The sequence below is a fragment of the Pholcus phalangioides genome, unplaced genomic scaffold (assembly GCF_987345545.1).
Source record: "Pholcus phalangioides strain wild (caught in Gottingen) unplaced genomic scaffold, Ppha-v1.0 ptg000003l_1, whole genome shotgun sequence".
NCBI classification, from domain to species: domain Eukaryota; kingdom Metazoa; phylum Arthropoda; class Arachnida; order Araneae; family Pholcidae; genus Pholcus; species Pholcus phalangioides.
The window spans coordinates 54,094,458-54,116,455 of record NW_028301596.1 but is presented as its reverse complement, the minus strand read 5'-3'; the positions used below and the strand labels follow the sequence as shown (position 1 = coordinate 54,116,455).

General features: G+C 34.5%; 1 protein-coding gene across 1 annotated transcript; it reads right to left on the bottom strand.

Annotated features, from left to right (window-relative positions):
- Positions 1-779: 779 nt before the first annotated feature.
- Positions 780-21,873, bottom strand: fzy (cell division cycle 20 protein fzy). Its single transcript, XM_089250329.1, has 10 exons — positions 21,779-21,873; positions 19,019-19,252; positions 18,588-18,718; positions 16,453-16,594; positions 9,197-9,325; positions 6,966-7,257; positions 4,541-4,772; positions 3,405-3,530; positions 1,749-1,866; positions 780-1,247 (listed from the first exon to the last, which is right to left on the bottom strand). The coding sequence occupies exons 1-10, from the start codon at positions 21,783-21,785 to the stop codon at positions 1,069-1,071; spliced, it is 1,590 nt and encodes a 529-aa protein (XP_089106455.1). The 5' UTR covers positions 21,786-21,873; the 3' UTR covers positions 780-1,068.
- Between the last annotated feature and the right edge of the window lie 125 nt (positions 21,874-21,998).

Below are 21,998 nucleotides of genomic sequence, written 5' to 3'. Positions count from 1 at the left end.
CAATTCCTCTCCCCCCCCCCCCCCCCCCGGGCAGATTCTGCATTGCCCCTGAGCAGAATATAATTCCATGTCAGTATTTCCATGCAGAGAAATCACATCTACATACTGTTCATAAAATATAAGTGTTTCCTTTCATGGATGCTATCAAGATTTATATCTTGGGTGTGTGAACTCTTAAAAGCTTTATATTTAGCTTTGTATAGCTTAGAGTTTTATATTTTCTTTCTGAAGACGGAGGAAACAATTAAAAAAAAATTCAAACTACAAAGCTGCCGACGAAAAAACGCGTTTACCGCACGGCTGTTAATGGAATACAATAACGATTATACAGGAATTTCGGCAACCAAGGTTATGCCCCTGTTAAATGATTGCCGATAAACGCTACGAAAACGAAGTCACGTCTTTGCCAGTTGCTTAAATGCGATCACAGATTTTTTTTAAGGCTGCTCTCGATGGAAATGACCACGGCTGTCCTCTATGGGTATTTTCCCTAACGACGACGGTAATCATTGACGCCACGACAACGTGAAGCTCGAATAAAATCCAATTTTCTGCCAAAATCCGGAGAAATTTTAACAAATCCGGTGAGCGGGAGGAAGGATGAAAAATCCGGAGTCTCCCGCCTAAATCGGGAGAGTTGGCAAGTCTGCAATATAAAATTAATCTTAAGTATCTATGTGTTCTATATTTTTCATGATATACACATTTCAAATTGGGTGATTCTTTTTGAAACGCCCTGTAAGCATAAAATGCACATGTAAAAAAAATTAGACACAATATCTATAAAACTGTTTATTTTAAATCGTATTTTGACCACAAAATATAAATGCAAATGAATAAATACATCAGGCAGATGAATCGTCTTGTATAATATACACAACATGCACAAATCAATTTCTAATTGGACAAAATTGTAACAAGAAATCAAAAAAAAAAATTGTAAAAATGTCAAAACTATATTGAAACAAGTTACAAAAAAAAAAAAATTTGTAGATAAGAGAAAACAATATAGCAGTCACGAAAATCATTAGCAGTTAGAAAACTAGATGATGTAGACTTTGGCAAAGTTTATCGAATGCTCTTCATCATCAAATCACTCTTCTTTTCTAATGTCGTTGAAGCGAGTTTTTTCTTCTTGGAATCTACAGCGAAACAGTTCCATAACCTCAGTGTCTCATCAGCTCCAGCTGATATGACCGTTGTTCCATCTGGGCTCATGGCAAGATTCAAAACTCTGGCAGTATGGCCTAAAAACACATTAGGGTGATTGGATATAAAATCTATTAAAAAAATTTTTATGTGAACGTTACGCAAACATTGTGTAGAAATGGGAGAATTCAGTAAAAACTTATATTATGGCTCCCTTTAAATGCTATCACTACCGGCAGACCACAGATAGACATGTCCACTCAGAGAGACAAACTAGGGATGTTTTGCGCCCTTTCTCAAAAGAATGGACGGTCTCAGAGAGCTAATAGAGCACACAAATGCATACTTCATTTCTTATTCACAGAATACTATAGACACAGTTGGTGGCATGGCGTGTTCCCAGAATTGTTAACTAACATCAATAAGACAGGATACATAGAAATGATTATTAATTCAATCCAGTAATAAGGGACATGATCAATGAAATGTATCTGATTCTGTAGTCATAGAGGCCTTATCATGTACTAAAAATATGAGGGAACAATTCATTTCGCAACATACTGTCCATAATGTATTAAAATACGTAAACAAGCACTAACCTGTTAATTCTGTTACTTTGGACATATGGGGATACTTCCAGATGATCAATTCGTTGTTTGCAAAGCCGTGGCCCGAAATAAGTTCTTTGTACTCATTAGACCACAGAATAGCACACACCTGAAGATTTTACACAAAAAATAAATGAGAACATTTGCGAAATTTTGATTTTCCAACTCCATAAATTAAGATTCACACACATACACATTAAAGTCATGTTAAGATCGCCATCAGCTCATATTCACAGAAAGATTGTCAGGAAGCGGCATGATAAGATGCTAGATTGTATGTGATTTAACATTAATATAGAACACATTACTCTGTTTGTAACCTTTCTGAACCCCTGAGGTGTTCATCAATTCGATGGGGCCACTAATTTAAAGTATGCGCATAGATGTGAAAATATCATTAACATTGGTTACATAAATATCTGAGTCATTTTCATCTATTTTGGATTAGAATTCTGAGTCTGTTGCGAGGTCACTTGTCTTATCTTCGCGGACTGATTTTGTTCTGCGGACCATAAGGTTAGAAACAATCTAGAGCAGGGATTCAAAGAAGCAAATTCACGGGGGGGGGGGGGGGGGGTGACCTATAGCCCAGAGTAGCAAATTTTTTACATTATTTAAAATGCCAAAGGGACCGTTCAAGTATTACGTAAGCAAATTTTTAGCTATTTTTGACCCCTCTCCCCCTTGTCAGCAAAATTTCGTCATCAGCTCTGCCCCTCTGAATCCTAACTCATATTTTCACATAAAGGGTGGTTGATGACGTAAGCATTATCCAAACCCCCCCCCCCCCATCGATGATGACATACTTGAATGACCCCAAAACAATTGTTTTGCATTTTATACTGAATATTATTCTATAAAGGGGGGTTTATGACTCTCATCTCATTGGCACGTGAGGTCCTTCACTTTCATTTAATTGACACAAGGAACCTTAATGACCATTGGACCAACAACTGGTTAAAATAGCAGAGAAGGATTTATGACTGACAGTCAGCCTGCGGGCTATTCAAATTTTGCTGCCCTTCTCCAGTTCTAGTTTTGTGTTCTTGATTACCAATTACAGATATCCCTCGCGTTATGCAATTAATTGGTTCCACAAAATTATTGTGTAAGACAAAATTATGCAAAGTAATGTAAAAACAATTGGTTTTTTTAATCCATCATGGAACCCAAGTTAAGAATCCATGAGCTAGAACCACACAGACTGCAGTTCATTCAATCTGAGAGAACTCGCTAGGATTGCTAATGCATGAGAACTCACACATGAGAGTTTTACTGTCACTTGAAAAGCACTGATTATCAAGATGGCTGTGCCGCCCTTTCCCACTACCAGCTAGACAAGAGCGGAAAGTCTGACCTTTCTTAGTTTTCAGCAGGGAGCAAAATATTTGACAGTGAGAGAAAATCGCATGCAGCGAGTTCTCCCGGGTTAAGTAGTTGCTGGGAAAGTGTAGGTGGGTGGTCAAGTTGGCCAGAATGTGCTAGATCAATTTAAAGCCTGGAGAATTCAAACAAAGCAAATAGTTCAAAAATTTTGAGTAGAGTTCTTGTTTCATTCAGCATATATTCCCTTGATGATGCAATTTCAAACGAAGGTTTTGAATTTTGATCCGGTATTTAGTTTAAAAAATATATATGTACATATACCTGTGATTTTGCATTTGTGGCACTGACCGCTGTCCCCAAATTACAATTCCAAAACCTGATGAATCTGTCAGCAGTTCCACCACCAGAAGCTAACAAACTTGGCTGCCAGGGACACCATGCTAGAGCCTATACATGATAAATCACATTTCATCAATTTTGCATTGAGCAAAGGAAGACATTTTAATGAAGATCATTAAACTTGACATCAAAACTTTGGAGAGTGAGAATTATGGAGGTTTTTGTGCGAATCCAAGTTCTGTACAAAAATAAATACAAAAGGCATTTTTCATTAGTAAAAGTAAAAATTGCAGATTTTTCTCCTTTCGCAAAAACGCAATGTTGTGCAAGCCACAGCAGATTAGTGCCATGTCTGTAATCATTGCCAACCAATAAATTAAATTACCTGTCATCACTACTCTGAAATCAAATCTTGCCAAAAAACATTGGACCCAAAACGAGACATACAAACTCAACAGAACATATAATCAGGGCAACAACTAGGGAGAAGCAGGCGGGTCTGGTGCCCCAGAAACTGGACAAGCAGGGACACTAAATTCATCCTTTAACTGATCCTCCTATATTACATGGGGTGTGAAAATGTGTGCATGACCTGGCCGACAAAGTACCTAGTTGCGGCCCTGCATATGGTCAAAACAGATACGTGTCATCTCGCCAATTTCAAATGTCAAAAGGTTGAACTGACACTGGCTGTTAGAAATTTTGTCATTCTTCCCCCCAAAATATTTTTTGTGATTTGATGCAATGGCAACAATTTACATTAGACAGCGTCCACCACTGGATGACGTTGTCTGCGTAATAGGGAAAAGAGCACACCCGCGCGATGATGGAACTTGATTTGGGTTTTGACCGCTCAAACAAGACAGTTACACGGTCCACTTGTTCTTGCAGTTTCTGTTCATTTGTGTTTAATTATTTAATAATATCTTTTTGAATTGTGGAAGGAAGTGTGTGTCTTCAACCGCCACATTCCTTCTACAACAGATGAAGTAGAAATCTGGAGACTTGGCAGCTATGATATAGGCACATGCAATATGGTGAGTTCTGCAGTAATTATATTATTAATCATCAAAAATCAGATGGGAAACAAAATTTCAAAAAATATTTTAAGAGCATACCTTTACTGCAGCCTGATGCTCATGGAAAGAATGCAGCGGCTGACAATCAGTTTGATTCTGACCAACAGAGGGCCACACATTCAAGACATTGTCATTTCCGCCACTCGCAAGGTATCTTCCATCAGGAGACCACCGTAGGCCACACACTTCTTGGCTATGACCTGATAATGTGCCCACATGGTGTTGTGCGACTCTTACATCATGATGGTGGATGTGTCCAGACTTTGCACCACTTTGGTCAAAAAAGAAAAAAATCATCAGGATTTCAGAAACCAATCAGTTGCAACACATGATTTCATAAAATTTTTGTGATTTTTTTTCGTACAATAACAATTTCCTATATAGAACATTGTTCACAGAAGCAATATAGTGATATCTTAGCTAATAAAAGCTTAACTCCTATTAGAAAAAATTATTTTCTCCAATAGGGTTGTTAATAAATGGAATAGCTTACTCCCTGGGGTAGTAAATCCTAACAAAATCGATACTTTGAAAAAGAAATACGATAAACATATATTTCTTTAACATATTTTTTCATAACATAAATCGAGAAGCTATCCATACTTAGAATAAGACAACCATAAATACATTTTATGGGCATTGCATATTATATATATATGATAATTTCAGTTGAGAATGGTTTAATTTTTTTCAGTCAAGAATGCATTGATATTTTCAACTGAAATATCAATCAACAATCAATCTCAAACAGAAACATCAAACCCTTCTCAACTGAAAATATCAAACCATTCTCTTATATATATATATATATATATCAAAAATGTCTGATATACATATGAAAATATCGGATGCAAGACGAGAGAGTAAGAGATGAGATTTAAAATATTATTCAAAAAGGAAGTATTCATGTTAAGTAAAATGTTCTTATTTATATCATGCTTAAAGCATTTATAATAAACAGTAGGTTGACCATTTTATCGAAAATATTGTAATATTTGCGTACCCTGTTCTGGAATCACATTTGTCAGCAGCAATCTTTGTTAACCAAAATGCATGCGATCTCTAATAAATTTCTATATCAAATCATTTCATTTGTATACCTGGTGCTGCCGAAAATTTAAAGTTCTATAAAACACTTAAAAGAACTATAAAAAAAGACAAACTGACCGAAGGCTAACATGAACAGCTTCAGAATTAGATAAATGAACATTTAATGGAAGATGAGAAACTGGAGACCTTTTATTAGACATATCCATAAGTGCCCATTCCCAGGCAGGGATTACACTCTACAAAAATTTTATTATACTTGAAAAATGTAACCGATAATCTTCTCTGTTGCATTCACTCGAATGTAACATAAGATTATTGGGTTTTTTTTCATGTTCAGTAAAAAATATTTTATCAAACTTTTATAATGTAATCCCAGCCTCAGGCTTGAAAAATCAAGTTTGACACGAAATATTTTGCACCAAAGAACACGTCAGACAAATAAATAGAAAAAATTAGGGATTTCTTTGGGATTGCATTTGATGAACACATGGCTTGTTTTCCTGAGGTGCTCCCATATTTTTTTTGCTGACCCGATTCTCTGAAGCAAAAATTTGCAACTTCGCCCACTTTCGGTCTCCCTATTCAGTGACAATTACAGATTTTCCATACTTGAAATCTTAATTTCTCTTGGGAAAACATCAGTCTGAAATTGCAAGGACTGAAAGAGTATTTTCTTAAGGGATTTTCTTCAAGGAAGCACAATCAGGACTAGAAGTGAAAATTTGAAAAAAAAGTAGGAAAAAAATGGAATTCCCAAATTACAGTGGCATTAAAAAATGTTGTGCCTCCGAGATTCACGCCTTTATAAATTTTAATTATAATGTATTATCTATTAATATTTCAAGAAAATCAAGTTTTAACAAATTAAAAAAACCCACAGAACGTAGTATCCAGTTATGCCAACATTAGCTTCAAGCTTGTCAGTAGTGATGAATGTTCAGCTTTTTCATGGGGGAGCTCTCCCCCCAGGACAACATAATCATAGTACAATAAAAAATAATCACTCAAAAATTCAATTTCTTTTTAAATTTCAGTTGAAAATTTATTAAATACAGCACCTCATTGGCCCTGGAATGTAGAAGGCTCAGGCCACATGAGCCTCCTTTCAAAGCAACTTTCCGAGGTCACCAAGTCCCTTAATAATTCATGAATTGAATTCATTCAATACAATCCCAACCTAATGCAGGGGGGGGGGGCATATGAAGTTAAAAAAAATATGCAATGTGTTAAAGTAGGATTCAATAAGATGAGAGGGTAATACAAGTGTCTCAGTCTCTCTCTCTCTCACACACCCCCCCAATGGGATACTTGAAACAAGTTAGAAACTGCCCTGAATCAGCCAAAATCAAAACCCATGTGCACTATAAACAAACTAAAAAATGTACAATGGAGAGCAACAGTGAATATTTACTACCTTGACAAGATATATGAATTCCAAGACAATGAAGCGATCCTAGAAGACTGACTCTTCATGACCCTGATCCTTTTCTCAGCTTCAACATCCCACAACTCGATATCAGCCAAACTTGTACCGATCGCGACATAGTTGCCTTCTTTCAACCACGACACTGACGATATATATTCACCTTCGGCTTGAACTTCCATCAGATGTTGGATGGTGCCCGTGCTGGCGTTCCACAAATACAAGCCTCCGGCCAAAGCAACGGCAAGAAGGTTGGACGAACTCCAGTCGATTGTATTCAGATCTGAATTATATGAGAAAAAATTACACAAAGAAAAATTATATCTTTGCACCATTTTTCATTTGTTTCTAGCTGAAATGCCATAAGTCAATTCAACAAATTCATTTAAAAAACACTTCTTACTTACAAAATCAAGTAGAAATTTCATACATACAGTCAGTTGGTCATGCTTAATCGAATATCAATGATTCCAGCAAACAATACCCGATAATGAGGGAAACAATTCAATTGCCATTTTGCAATTTAATTGTTCGTTTTAGTAGTTTCCATATTGAAAACTGATGAAGGATCAATATTAATAAAGCTTCTCAAACAAATTAGTCGTCAAAAATGAAATAAAAATTGTATTTAATTACAATGATCATAACATCTACGCTTTTTACTTTTCATTAGGAAAGTTAGTGCCTTCTATTGGCTCAACAGAGAAAAAAATTAGAATTAAATGCGTGTATTGAAGACAGCTTCAATACTTGGAGGCCAGTATCTACTCTGAAATATATTTATCTTAACCTAGTGTAATATTTTCCATTAATTTCAAATGCTTCATTCAATAAAAACACTATGCATATTAACAGTTGATCCATGAAGTGTAATATTTGATTAAGCTGGGAAAAGTAACTGAAATTAAAATATTAAGTGGGGAACTTTAACACTGTCTATATGAGAGAAATTTTGGTGCCGGAGGATTATATCCGTTATCTGATTAAGCAGGAACAACTGTCTATATAGAAGAAAAAAAAAAACACATTCATTATCTATATTTTCTATGATAGGGTCCATTCGTGATATAGTAAAACTTTAATTAACTGCCACTCGTTTAACCGTCAGTTTCTGTTATTCGGCATAGTCTAAAAAAATATACAAAAAAAACAGCCCCATGTTTTAAAGTCCAAAAAGATCGGATCACTGCTATGGTCTGTGCATATGCCACCGGCAATCATAGATTGCCTCTGCTTGTAATTGGTAAATCCAATATATATATATATATACTTTCAAAAATTTAAATATGAATGTTTTGCCTGTGCGCCTATCATGCCCAAAAAGTGCTTGGATGGACTAAACAATTTTTTCAGAATGGTTCCACATTTTTGTGTCTCAAGTTAGAGCTCATATGGCTGAAAAGCAGTTGCACAGGAAGCACTGTTGTTAATGAACAATGCACAAAATGTTGGTATGTTCTGCTTTGGGATATGGATGATTATATGCTTTGCTCCCATCAGAAACTGTTCAGAATTATATATAATAGCTTTTTGATATGGACAGAGCACATAGCAACACAGCCATGATATAATAATCCAGACACCATATTTTGAAGACAAACTGCCCTAAATAATGGTTTTTTTTTCCTTCCGAGACTTAATAACTTCTTCAAATGTTAAGACAAACTGTAATTAAATTAGAAAATTTTGGTGCATCTTCAGACTCCAATTTAGAAATCACAAATAATTTTATCATCAATAATGATTAATTTTCTAGTCACCATGGCAACCTAGCATCTTGGATTTGTTGAGCCCAGCATTATATAACAGATTTTATCTTACTTTTGCTCATGTGGATTCTTTACCCTAGTTCAGTGGTCCTCAACCAATGCTCCATGTGAACTTCCCGGGGGCTCCGCTGTGACTCGAGGAAAATAAACCAGTAAATTTGATAGATTAAAAAAAAAGGCCTACATAGTTCTGCCATAAAAATTTTACACAAAAAGGGACTCCTCGAGTCAAACAGGTCTCAGCCATAAAAATAATTTACTGAAAAGGGCTCCGTGAGTCAAAGAAAGGTTGAGAACCACTGCCCTAGTTATTCGAATCAATGAAGCTTTAATGTATTTGCACATTTATTATTAAATAAAATGTGATGCATGAAGGCAGAACATTTACAATGTTCTATGTGTATCCATGTGCTATTATAGGATAATGTCCGAACTTATATAGTCATCACTTACAATAATCATCTACAATATCTGGTGCATCAAGAATTCGTTCTGGTGTTTGTGGAATGTAGCGCGTTGCTCTCTTTGTTGAGCCAGGATTCTTTACTGAACTGTACAAGACTTTCAGAGCATTGGCATGACCTGTGAATTTAAGAGATAAAAAAAGAAAAAATATCAATGACCATATATCAATATGCAATTCGGTATATGAAAATGAGTCAAGCACTACTAATAAAACAGTAAATATCACAAAAAATAAAAACCTCCTGAAAATTTAAAATAAAATAGAACTTTGGGGGTAATGACAAAATGTACATTGGTCTGGCAGATATCCCACTTGGTTTCAAAAAAATTATAATCTCATTCCCAACAAGTGCTGCTAACACAGAAATGTTTGGGAACACCTTGCTGTAACAAATATATGTTCCAGTTTGCTAAATGTTTCTAAGCGAAAATCAAGACTGTTTCCATAGATACACATTGAAGTTGTGTATTTCATACATTGTATATACATGTGTATAAGCTCAGCTTCTTTGTTAAAAAATTTGCTCTCTGGGGGGGAGGTGTTTCCGCTTACACATGGGTCAGCTTTTGAAAAAATATCACTCATTCCCCTCACCAAATCATATAGCTACACGACCTCCGCAAGGCTACCTTAAGGGATCTGATGTCATTGGACTACTTTGGATAGCACCACTAATCAGTAAGAAATTTTATAGCTATAGATGCATTACTAATCACTGGAGTGGTTTTCGTAGCTATGTTCAAACCTACAGAACCAATGATGTTGAAGCCAAATAAAACAAAAATTTGGCTTTAATAATCTGTGGCCTAGCATCAATTTTACAGATTTTAGATGTGAGCATCAACAAATCTTTGAAAGATTAAGAAATTTATGAACCGAATGAATGAGTTCCGAAGATAAAGAAACAAAAAGCAGTCTCTTAAAGAAGCCTGACGCTGGCCTAGTGTGCAAGTGGGTACACAATATATGCAGGGTTGGCAAGGTTTTGGACAGTACGGTAAAAACCATGGTATTTACTGTGGCTTTTACCATACTGTCCAAAACCTCCTATTTATAACTATAAGTAAAAACTTTGCAATTTGATGTGAAGAGGTAACTTCTATAATCAAATAATAAACTTTATATTATATTATTAAAATTACATTAAATATAATAAAATTTTGAAATTCAAAATAGTTTGTGCAAAGGGTTATGTGACTGATATCAGGTTATCAAACAATTGAAAACTGAACTGTCTTGAGGTTAAATATTAGATTTATTGAAACATGAAAGATACAAGAATGGGATAGAAATTTGTCACATGAAAACAGGAAAAAAGCAATAGATATGTGTGACTACAGAATGAAATTAAACTTATGTAATAATCGAACACTAATAATCAAGCGCAGCTGCACCTTTTAACATTTGATAACACACAACTAATTTAGCTGCCTTATCTGTGCCAAGATGATTTCTAAGATAACTAAATTTGAAAACATCCCTTCAATTGATGCATAACTTGGGGGGAGGACACGAAAATAAAAAATGTCTTAAAGACAGTCTTTTGATAAGCCTTCTTCCAGTGTGCTTCTTATTGCTGTCCCCCCCATATGATAGAATTGTAAATATAACTTGAATTTATTTGGTGAAATATTAGCTTCTAGCCTCATAAGAGCAACAATTTAAATTTAACAAAAATTTTGGGTCTTGAAGTGTTTTATCATCATGTAGGCATAATCAGTGTTTATGAAATTGTGTTCTGTTAGTCATGTGTAGGTGCTATATAGTGGCTTCATTTTCTTTGGATATTTTCCTTTATTTATAATAAATTTTTGAAAATTGAGAATGTAAAATAGAAAGTACACTTGAAAATTTAAAGAAAAAAGTTTGAAAAGTCAAAATAGAACAATTTGCATTAAATAAACACTACACCATTGATATTTATTCACATCATTATATTAGTATCTAATAAAAAATTACTTATATTTATGTTTAGTTTCACAATAATGCAATGATTATAACTGTGGCTATGCGTATTTGGTACCTTCAATACTAATGTATTTTTTAAAGATAAATGTTTGGACAGATTCGGCAGGTAAATATGTACAATTTCCCGCTTCTAAAATGCACTGATTTTTAGGGGTCGGCTTACACACAGATTTTCAATCTATTGCAGTTTTGGTGGCACTGAAGTGGAGGGATCGGGTTATACAAAAGTATTTCTGGTGAATCTGTTAAAAATATTATGAGAACTCCCTTCTCCATCAACTACCAACATCTCCTCGAACAAAAGTAACTCCACTCATATTTGTGAAAACAAACAATATCTTTGATTACCAACGGAGAGAACAAGAAAACCACATTCTCTCTCTCGAGCACACACATAATATATATAAAAGAAAAACCCTCCGGCCTTTGTCACCAGGGGGTGAACTATCTCTGCGGTCCTTAGCCGAAAAAAAGTAGTTAAGCCCCGATTTGTCCTTAGATGGCCAGTAGTTCGACTTTTCGATACTATCTCTAAGCTAAGGACTTTTTTTTAGTAGTTACTTAGGACCGCTGCTAAGGACTGCCTAGCACCAGTCCTAAAGCAGCAAGAAAAGTAGTTCACGGCGGCCATCTTGGAAAAGAGGAAATTTTGCCTCTGGCCGCGAGCTCTCGCTGTGATATTTAGCGATGAAATATGCTGTTTTTTTTCGAATTAAAAAATTTTTTACGATAATAATGACAGATAAAACTTGGATTATATCTTCGGTGTCATCAAAGTTGAAGTGATTCATCGTTATATCCTCAAAAACCTGCTGTAGTATACATACGTGTATGTTGACATCGGCGATCGAAGCCACGACGAAGTGCTAGCATGTTCATTACTGAGGTAAGAATTATTTTATTGCTATCGAACTATATAAGAAGAGTGTTAGAGATATTCTTAATATTTTTTTGCTCGGTAAATGCGTTATTTAAAAATATAAATGGACATAATGTCACGCAATCAATAGGGCAGTGGATCCCACTTGGTAATGCTGGAAAAATATCAAATAGCCCATGTATATTTTGGGTCGTATTGAAAATATTTACATGGCGAATGAAAGATGAATCTTCTATTACGATAATATCAGATTGAAATTTTACATTCTATGTTTTTTGCTACATTAATTTTTTTTAATGAAAAATTATGTCTAAATGAATTGAGCACATGCGTAAATAAATAATAACAAATACAATTCATTGATAATAAATTATAGCACCTAAATGGCAAAAATTTTAATTAATTTTTTTGTGATGAGTAATGGTGAAATTGAAATAAAGCATGGTAAAAATTGGCAGTAATGTTAAATATTAAATTTTGTAAAACTCATGCACTAAATTTAGTGTAAAGGATTAAAATATAGATTTGATATTTTGAACTGTTCAAATGAACAATATTGTAATACTTAGTGAAAGTTAAATTTTCAGAAAAAAATCATATGCTACTACTTTAAAAATTGCACTCTGTAACTCGCTCTGAGATTAATATTTAATAAGGAATCATTATATTGTTTTGTTGATATAAAAAATGAAGTTCGTACAATAGGACTAAAAAACAAAGTTTTAATTTCACGCACAGTTTTTAGTGTTGAGGTATATATATATTATAATGAAAGGAAGCAGATTAGTGTTTGAAACACATTACTACTTCAGTATTTGGGTTATGGCCTTGCTGTGTGTGTTCAAATTGAATTTTTTGCCAAAAATTGTTTTTGATTTTGTGTGTATGGGTAACGACAGAAAAAAAATTTCCATGTCGAATACTTAAGAACTTTAAAATATAACATTTTGAGATGTTGTGGAACTGAAACTTTTAACATTTAAACTTTTAACAAGCATTTATTTTTTAACGACGTTGTTAGTAAACAGCTGATATATATATATATATTGTATATACATTTGTGAGACTTTTCTAACTCTTGAAAAATTTTGTTTCCCAGGAAATTGGCTGTAGGTAGCTACGAAGTTATGTGAAGGTTTTCAAAGTTACCAAACAATTATACCAAAGCAAACAAAGGTAATTTTAATTCTTTGTATTTGACTTTGAGCAACAGTTTCCATTATTATTTTCATGTAAAATAAAATATTTCCATGCATGATTTAATGACATAAATTTTAACATTGTGTCGCATCATTTTCACTGATTTCATTTGTATCAACAACCCTAGTGGAACAAATACAGTCGAACCCCCGATTTAATGCCACCATCCTACCCAAAGAATTTTGGCGTTATATCAGATCGCAGACATAATGGCGTTTCGGAGAGACTGTATTACATAAATTCACACATTTATTAAGAAATGTATTTCAGTGTCTCATTTATGTTGCATGATGAATAAAATAACCTATTTTATACACATTCAATTTTAAGTTGAGAAAATTCATAAAAATTGTAAACTGTAAAATCACTTGAATATTTCTCAATATAAAACTTAACAGAAACATACTTCCCTCTGAAATTATTGTAATTTCAGCAACACGTTTTATATGTGCAAAAACAAAATAAGCAGGGGGGGGGGGGAAAGGTGGCATTGTTTTTAGTCCATACCATATTGGTTTTTCTCGAGAAATATCTTGCTATGAGTAATTTTCTTTATAATCATAATTTTTTCAGATACTATTGAAAGAACAACTCTTTTTGACATAATTGAATTGAGCAAATTAAGATAGATTTCTTAATGGCTACCTGTACCACTCAAAATTTGACCAGTGCAAGTAAAAACATGTATACTGTTGAAAAACCTGTCTTGGCTATATAAATGAGAGGGAGGACGTTAAAAAAAACCTTTAGAAGCGTTGCTAACTGAAAAGCAATATTAATTCTTTGAAAAACGTGTTATATTTACTGATGAGCAAATTTTGTGAATGGAAATATTAAAACAATATGTTTGACGACAAATAATATTATACTTTTTAACTAGTAAGACCATACAGCACTGCAAAATTTCTATGTTAATTTAAATAGGGTTCCCTGATCCACAAGAGGTTGCTAAGGATGTGTTTTAGAGCGAAGCTGAAAGTAAAGTGAAAATTTGAAGTTAGCTGCGTGCCAATAGGTTTTTTCACTTCATCTGTCTGACCAAAATTTTAGGGTAGAACCATGGCTCGAAAAATTGAAAAACATTTTAGGTGCCGGCCAAATTTCTTGGCAGCCAAGCATATTTTTAGGAGAAATAATCCAAAGTAAAAACAAATTATATTCAACTTTTTTAGCACTTGGTGATGATCTTCACATATCGGAAGATGCAGACATAAACTCCAAATATTTTGTGATCTGCATAGAAAATTTTAGGTGTCAGTATGATTTTCTTTTTTGCAATGTTGGCTCCTAAGATTTGTGAAGCCCTAGGTAAATACATCTAGACATGAACAAGTGCATCTGTGTGCAATGCCAGGCCTCCCTTGTAAAACACAGTTGATGCATTTTGGATCCTACTGTGATAAAATGGTGGCGAGTCAACAAAGTGCTATTGTGCACGAATTATCTCTACTTATGCAAATAAAGACTGTTATAATTTGAAATCAAATATACAGTACATTTAAAGATTGATAAGCATAATAAAGGTGTTTTTTTCTTCCTCTTTCTAATTTCAGGTAAATCAACATTTGAAGATGCAAATGAAAATTAATGAATCTCAAAAAATCATATTCTTGAAAGGTGCGATTTCTAAGAAAAGTACAACAAATAAATTGTGATTATGATAACTCTCTATGAACATATGTTTGAAATAAAATGTTTTTGTATGACAAATCATGTGTGCAAGTTGTTATTCAATTCATGTTTCTATTAATCAACTTCAATCATTCATCTTCTAATCAACTGAAATGAAATATACGATCAAATGAAAGTTATCAGGTGAAGTTATTTGTTGGAAGCTAAATATGAAACATAAATTGATGAAAGATCTTTAATATAGAAGTATATATATTTTAAATATTGAAGTGATATTATATTTTAAATATATGAATATTTTAAATATTCACTTGCATTAACAGGTAAGTGCTCATTCATAGAAAATAATGTTCTGATAATATTTTTTAATACTGGACGAGAAACCCATAGTTTAAAATACAGAACTACAATATGCAGCAAGGCAGTTAATTCTTTTAATTATAAATTATCAATAATTTATTATTTTAGTTGCTCCAGAAAGAATTTGCAATTCGTTGTTTCAATGAATTTAAAAGGAATAAAAATGGATAATAATTTATCAATTGGTCTTTTAAAAAAAATGGCACTCAATATTAAAAATAGTATTCAGCTGGGGCCTCGATTAGGGCTCCTGAGGTGAATAGGGGGCCCAAAAATCTATAATTATTTTGAATAATAACCCTTTCAAGAAGAGCCGCCCCCCCCCAAAAAAAGGGGAAAGTCTGCCCCGAAAAGGCACATTACGGCCATAGGCTCAACTAGTGCAGGTAACCTTAATTTCTTGCATTTTGTTGTAAGAATTTTTTTTTCTTCCAAATTTTGATTTCATCAGTATGCGACCCACTTATATGCAGCTGGGGTCCCATATACTCGCTTCTTCAAGCATCCAAAAGTGGGGTCCATGAGCTCGGACAAGAAAAATACTTTGACTATTATTATATACTGAATCTTATTCTAAAAAAAAGTCGCAAGATGAAAAATGCAACGTCCTCATACGTTTACAAAATAATTAAACTAGCCAGCGATATTAGAGTAAAAAAAATGTATGGCGAGTCCCTCGGGAAAAAAAAGTTTGTTTATAACATGTTTGTTTGTAAACATGAAATCGCTGCCACAACCCACTGCGGAAAAACGATTTTTAAATAATTAGTAGTAGTTGTAGGCTTCAAACGGCATCCCGATTGGTTAGAGATCTGTTACTCTCGAAACCAAAAATTTTCTCCCCCTCTAACTACTGTTTCACGTCACGTGACCTTAAGGACTGGTAGTACATAGTACCTCTTAACTACTAGTAGTTGAAGCGGTCCTTAGCTTCAGTCCTCCGACCGGTAGTTCATTAGGACTAGTAGTTACTAAGGACTGCAGAGATAGTTCACCCCCAGAGATGCACCCCCCTACGTCTCTTCTTTTTCTCTTCCTCTGGGCCCCCCAACAAGAATTCACTCCCCCGCAGTCTCTTTTTTCTCGATCAGTTCTTTCCTGTAAGACCCCTAGGCATGACAAATATAACTATAGTTTATTCAGTCAATTGAGAAGTTGAAAAAATCATGATGAAAATGGAACATAATTTCACTATGTGAATACCTGTTGGTGCTGGAGGAGCTTTCTTCTGATATGCAAGGATACGGAAGTTAGATAGATCAACATTCAAGTTTTCACTCATAGCCTCCCTATATTTCATGGCAGTCGGACTGATATTCTCGTCATCATCATTGCCCTTAGCTATCTTGTATAAAAAATAAAGAGAAAAATTAGCTACAGTTGTACAGATAGCACAATGAAACATACTTAACATTTCTACAGGTAGAAAGATAGGTTTTTTTTACAGTTTAATTTAAGTGAATTGCAAAATTACATCTCATAGCTGCCAACTTTAGAGAATGATTATTAGGGACATTCCTACAGGCTTGTCATTTCAACTTTTTCTGGGTGGGAGGATGGGCAAAGAGCATATACTCAACATATGTATTTTCCACATTGTTTGTCCATTTCTATTGAATTTTTTAAAGTTTTTGTAAAAACCGGGGGGGGGGGGGAATTGCCCCAAATATGTGATTAATAATAATCATATTGATATTAATAAATTAATATTATTATTAAATTATATTAACATATAATTAATATTAATTACATAATCCCCCCCCCCAAATATGTGTATTGGAAGAGGGGGTAGCCTGTATTTTTTACATTGATCTGAATTCAGTACAAAAACTCATACAGACAAATATAAAAAGGACTTGTTTAAAACCAGGGTAAGAATTTTTCATTAATGAATGCAAAATATTATAGGAATTTTTACCCTTTGGAAAAAGGCAATACAGTGCAAGTTATACCTTTGCTAATCAGAGCAGTCTTAAGTGCATCATAAGCCCCAGGGCAAGGAATTTTTCTGAGACCCCCTACCTGACTGGAAATGTCTGCCTACAAATTTACATGCATTAGTTTCGAAATTTCGAAAACTTCAACCACAGATCTAATTTTCATGAGACCCCCCCCCCCTCTGTATTTCAGGCCACCGTGCCCAGATGGGCCTATGCATTAAAAAGGCACTGATGCCAATTATTATTAAACAGAAGAATAAATTACTGTACCTGTCATCGCTACACTCAAATCATGGGGAGGAAAAAAACAACATAAGGACAAAAACATGCTATATAGTAATCCAAAACACAGATCCTCTTGCCAATTGGACTGTAGAGAGGCCAAACTGACTACGGCTGTTTGGTAAATTCAGTCTTTTTGTTCATGATTTGGAGCAATAGCAGCATTTTACTTGATGAATCTCAGATGGTATTTTTGGGGAAAAACACAAACCAAAGAATTTTTCTGGGTAAATTCTTTGGGATTAACCCCCCACCCTGAAAGAAGTAGGGACTTCCCCATCTTCAATCATGGTTGAAATTCTGGAGCCTCCAGAAAAAATCAGGAGACTTAGCAGACTCAACATCCTATGGGGGAAGAAAACAACATATTGGAAGAAGAAAAGCCTTATTTAGCCATATTCAAAACATGAAAGTTAGTCGAGACAGCTTTGCAGCCAAGTCTGTCATTTCAAGTATGGAATAAAAAGAAGAGAGTTAAAATTTCCTTTTTTTCTTTGCAGCAAAAAACACTTGAAATCGACCAGAAATTGCACTAAAATACAAGAAAAATATGTTAATCTCAATTTGCTTGTTGGACTGCATCAATACCCGTTCTGAAATGCATTAGCCTGTGGGTTGAACATTTCACATAACCATGAATGCACAAACTATGGCCTGCGGGTCAATTCTATTTCACTCTCAAAGCAATTTAAAAAATTAAAAAATCCTGTTTCAAAATTTAATGTAAGGCCAATGTTTTAAGCCACAAACGACTAAGCAAATGAACATTTAACTAAATAATTCATGGCTTGATAAATCTCAAGTGCCAGATTGCCACACAAAGCAAATAGAAAATATTGATATTTGCTTAACACATGTTCCGTATATGGTTGCAGTTTATGAATCACACAAATATTTTCTTTCATGAAATTATATTATTCTTTTTCTATGTTAAAAGACACAAGTCCTGGAAAAGTTGCAAAAAAACATTATTTAGGTCAGTTTTTCTAAAGAACAAAATCATTCTTGGCTCCTAACAAATTTGGCTAGCTCCCCGATTTGTCAAGCCCTGAAATGTCTGATTTTCATTAATTTATTTACACCAAATTGAGTCATAATATATGTTACAATATTTACCATGTAGTGACCAATATCGACATGCATGGCACTGCGATTAGGGATGAATCTATCGCCACTGGTGAAGGAATCTGTATTTGGTGTCTTAGGTGTTTTGTTTCGACCAGGAGTTAATCGTTTTGTTTTGTCCTCTGGGGGAGAAAATTTGATCAAAATAAATGGACAAAATCAAATACTAAATATTAAAGGAAAAGTGTATATTAAAGCAAAAAACAAATGTAATATAACAAAGCTAATAACAAATGTAATATAACAAAGCTAATAACAAATGTAATATAACAAAGCTAATAACAAATGTAATATAACAAAGCTAATAACAAATAATGATAGATTTAATCACAACTATTTGTTATACTATCAAGTGTAGCAATTTGATGTTAATTTACAAGAAAAATAGAGAAAAAACGTCCAGGAAATATTTTAATACATACCAGGAAGCTTTGGTGTTTTAACGGGCGTCTTGCTCGTCGAAGACTTGTTCATCGAGACGGTCATTTGATTAGAGTTATTCAAACTCGAAATGTTCAACGATAAATTAGCAGGAGTTGATGTCTCCATGGCTTTCCTTTCCCATCTCGCCATTGGTCCCTTTGTTATTGCAGAGTCGAACCTCAAGACACTGTTCAAATCTTTCTCAAGAGCAAAATGTGACATCTTGTGACGATCTGAAAGGAAAAAAAGTTCATCAGTATGAGCTTGATTAGAACTGTAGTTCTAATGGTGTACAGTTCTAATCAAACAAATATGTTTCAAACAGGGAAAAAATCTGTATGAAACGAATATGAACTCTGTGAATACTAGACAGGCAGCATCTATACAATTGTGTAATTGCAGAATTTCAGATCATTCAGTTTATCTCAGTGGGTTTTAAAGTGTCATGGTTAATGGGGGCCTAGCGAGGAGCAGATCTATTGATTTGTGCCAGTTCAGTGCTTTGAAGTGATTGTTTTCTGGAGACGCATAGAAATGATAAGGAAAAGGGAGCCATGGGTTGAAAATGCAGGGAAAGTGGAAAGGGCACAGTGAGTAACAAAAGTTTGAGAACCACTGACCTAAATAGAACTTTACTTAATCAAATTTTGCTAACTTGAATGAATGAATTTATAAATATACCAAGCCTCCTATGTGCGAAGATTCACCAACATCTGCATGCTATGTGCTGCCCTTGAGTGGTTTGCTGAAATTTCCCATCAATGTGTACGGTTGTCACAAAATATTTCATCACAAGCCAAGCAACACACACAAGATGAAAATCAAACTTAGCAATCCATCGAGTCCGTACATCTAAGAAACTTGTGTGGCATGGAAACATGTATAGCAGAAAAAAATAGACGGGGGAAAGTAAACGTTTAACACATGTTTTATTTTTCCACAGTCAAAGCGAGTAAACATATGTAGATGTATCTTAAGGGGCCTCTTCTTGATGTACTGAAGCTTCCTACACAGATATAGGAAAGTGTAAACCACCTACATCCACCAGGGTTTAAGCTAGATAACAAATTCCTGTAGCAAAAAAGCGAAGGGGGTGTGGGGGAGAGCTTTAGCAAAATGCTAATGATTTATCGTTGGATGTCTTCTCGTTTTGTACTTCCTGTAAGCATTTTCGCAAAAGTGGCTACTGCTTCTTTCACATTCTAAGATTTCCCATTTTGCAAAAAATGTGACTGCAGCTTAAACCCTTACATCCAGAGATAGGCTATTATTCCCACGCTATAGTGTGTCAAATGTCCGGAATTTCGGGAAAGGACGCATAAAAATTTGGTTCACACCTCCTCCAGGACATGTTCTCTCCTAGTAGAGAGAAAAACCAACTTTTTTTTCCCCCTTTCTTTTCTTTTTCTTCTTTTCACAGTCCATCACAATTGCGCAACCTTGAGAAAGTGATTGTACTACTTTGTATACTGTACTGTATTGATATACACACAGGTTGTTGAAGATATTTAATTGCTTCCCTTAATGAAAGACTCTACAGATTTTTAAAATTTCAGTTTCTATTCCCCTGCAGATTTTCTCCCCTCCGGTTACGTACTGAAAATTATGGTACTATCGCGGCTATCTGCCCCATTCAAAGACAGCGTCTATATGGCATAAATTTGCCTTGTTCCTATAAGATTGCAAATGTACATTTTTGTCAAAATCGTAAAGGATTTGGAACGGCTATTCAAAATGTGAAACATTTTCCGAGTCGTTCAGAAAAAAAAATTAAATCTGTAAAACTACCTAGAATATCCAGTTTTATCATCTATAGCTGCTATGTGATAGTCACCGTTTCACATTGCGAAAATCACAGGTGTATACCTACACAGAATTGGCTTTCGGAGGGGTACAAGAATTTCTTCCACAGAAATTGTGGGTCACTAACACTCAAAAATAATTTAAACTAACATAGCATAAGACTATTTTCTCCAATATTAAAATTTTTTACAAAATTTTTAATTTCTCACTTTCTTGGCCCCTGTTGTGACCTGACCAACCCTGCTCCACACATTTCAAGGATTACATACTTCTCTATACCTAGGATCATGTGCGTCGCCCACACACACAAAGGTTGGGCTGACAGGGCTTCCGCTCAGGAACAGGAGAAGAGAGATTCTTATTTCACAATATAAATTCACTATAGAGTGGCCTCACCAACAAACTCGCCCTAGAGGCCCAGCTTCATGGGGGAGGGGGAAGAAAATCCCTAGGCGGAGATTGACACGAAAGGCTGGGGAGGGCATGCCAATCATATATGTATAGGCTATACATTAGATCAGTTGGCTCAGTAATTGACACTGGAGGGGGGAGGGGGTATCTCCACCCATATGGCAATGCCCGAGATCATGCCTAGTACCCACACATTTCTACTGCGCATATCTACGTGCAGTGCGCATCCTCATATACATTTCCAAGTCTAGGAAACATGAAAAGTTTGAGAGTACTGCTATATAGCCTAAATCATAAAATATCATGGCTATTTAGTTATTACTGGAAATAAACCCTAATATTTTAGATTTACATGTTTCAAAGAGATTTTGTGTTTAATTATCATTATTTTTTAACAGCTTCCAAACTACACAGCAAACCATTTTAAATGTCAATTTTGTCAAGCCATTCAAATTAATAACCCAATAACAATCGGAGGTTGAAAAGAACTCATTATTAGTATCATATTGAAAATAGAAATGATAATTATAAAATTCCTTACTTACGTTTCATACAAATTGTAGGAAGCACGTGGAGAAAACGCAAATAATTGGAGATAGTTTTAGGTTTGTGTAACGAGAAAATTTCAAAATATGGCGCTCCTTTGTTATAGTGATGCCACTTAGAAGCTTCACAAACTATTTTTTAAATAATAATGAAGGGAATCACTTATAAAAGTTATATTATATACATTTTTTCAGATTAAATTGAGATATAATATTTTAT